Source organism: Hippocampus comes, unplaced genomic scaffold, assembly GCF_001891065.2.
Source record: "Hippocampus comes isolate QL1 unplaced genomic scaffold, H_comes_QL1_v1.1 scaffold17, whole genome shotgun sequence".
NCBI lineage: Eukaryota > Metazoa > Chordata > Actinopteri > Syngnathiformes > Syngnathidae > Hippocampus > Hippocampus comes.
The window spans coordinates 2945222-2945959 of record NW_017805002.1 but is presented as its reverse complement, the minus strand read 5'-3'; the positions used below and the strand labels follow the sequence as shown (position 1 = coordinate 2945959).

The following is a 738-nucleotide window of genomic DNA, read 5'->3' as shown; positions in this document are numbered from 1 at the left end:
CGCACACACACACACACACACACACACACACACACACACACATTGTTGTCACATGTTGACCTTGCCAGGCAGCTGATATCAATGTAAATACATTTTGTGCGCTTCTATACTATTACTGTATCTTCCATCCATACATCAGTTTTCTATACATATCACTCTATCTCAGTTGCCTTCAGGCGAAAGGCAAATTGCACTTGCTTTTGTTAAACAATCCTTACTTAGTGGACCTTACTTTACTTACTCTAGTGGTTTTTTTTTGTTGTTTTTTTTTTACCAGATTAAACAAACATAAAAAAAGACCACCTGTGTTGTTGTGACATTAGTAACCTTCTGTATGAGGATCTGATGCGCCACAATCATGGATCACAAGGACTCTGTCAGCATCCGAGTGTTCTCTCTCAACTGCTGGTTAGTGCGCACGCACACAAACACAAACGCACTGTGTTGTATTAGTAAGTTCATAGTTGACATTCGCTTTGTGCTTTTGTTTGTCAGGGGGGTGCGTTACCTGAGCAAGCACTGCTCTCAGCGGTACGCCATGATCGGAGACATGCTGCTCCAAGAAGAGCACGACGTGGTCCTCCTCCAAGAAGTGAGTGGATGCAAAGAACAAGTGACATGAAAAGTATCTGCTTTCAGCAGCTTACGTGATATTTATCTGGTCACTTCATCATTGTTTAAACCCTTAAAATTACAGATTGTTATTTTTTTTTATATATGTATATATATATATATATA

General features: G+C 39.7%; 1 protein-coding gene across 1 annotated transcript in view; it reads left to right on the top strand.

The window, feature by feature from the left end:
• smpd2b (sphingomyelin phosphodiesterase 2b) overlaps nucleotides 1-738 on the top strand; it is a 12304-nt gene that overhangs the window by 2547 nt on the left and 9019 nt on the right. Inside the window, exons 2-3 of the mRNA XM_019857655.1 lie at nucleotides 340-408; nucleotides 496-592. Of these exons, the coding sequence (XP_019713214.1) occupies nucleotides 359-408; nucleotides 496-592 (147 nt within the window). The 5' untranslated portion in view covers nucleotides 340-358. The remainder of the gene's footprint in view (nucleotides 1-339; nucleotides 409-495; nucleotides 593-738) is intronic.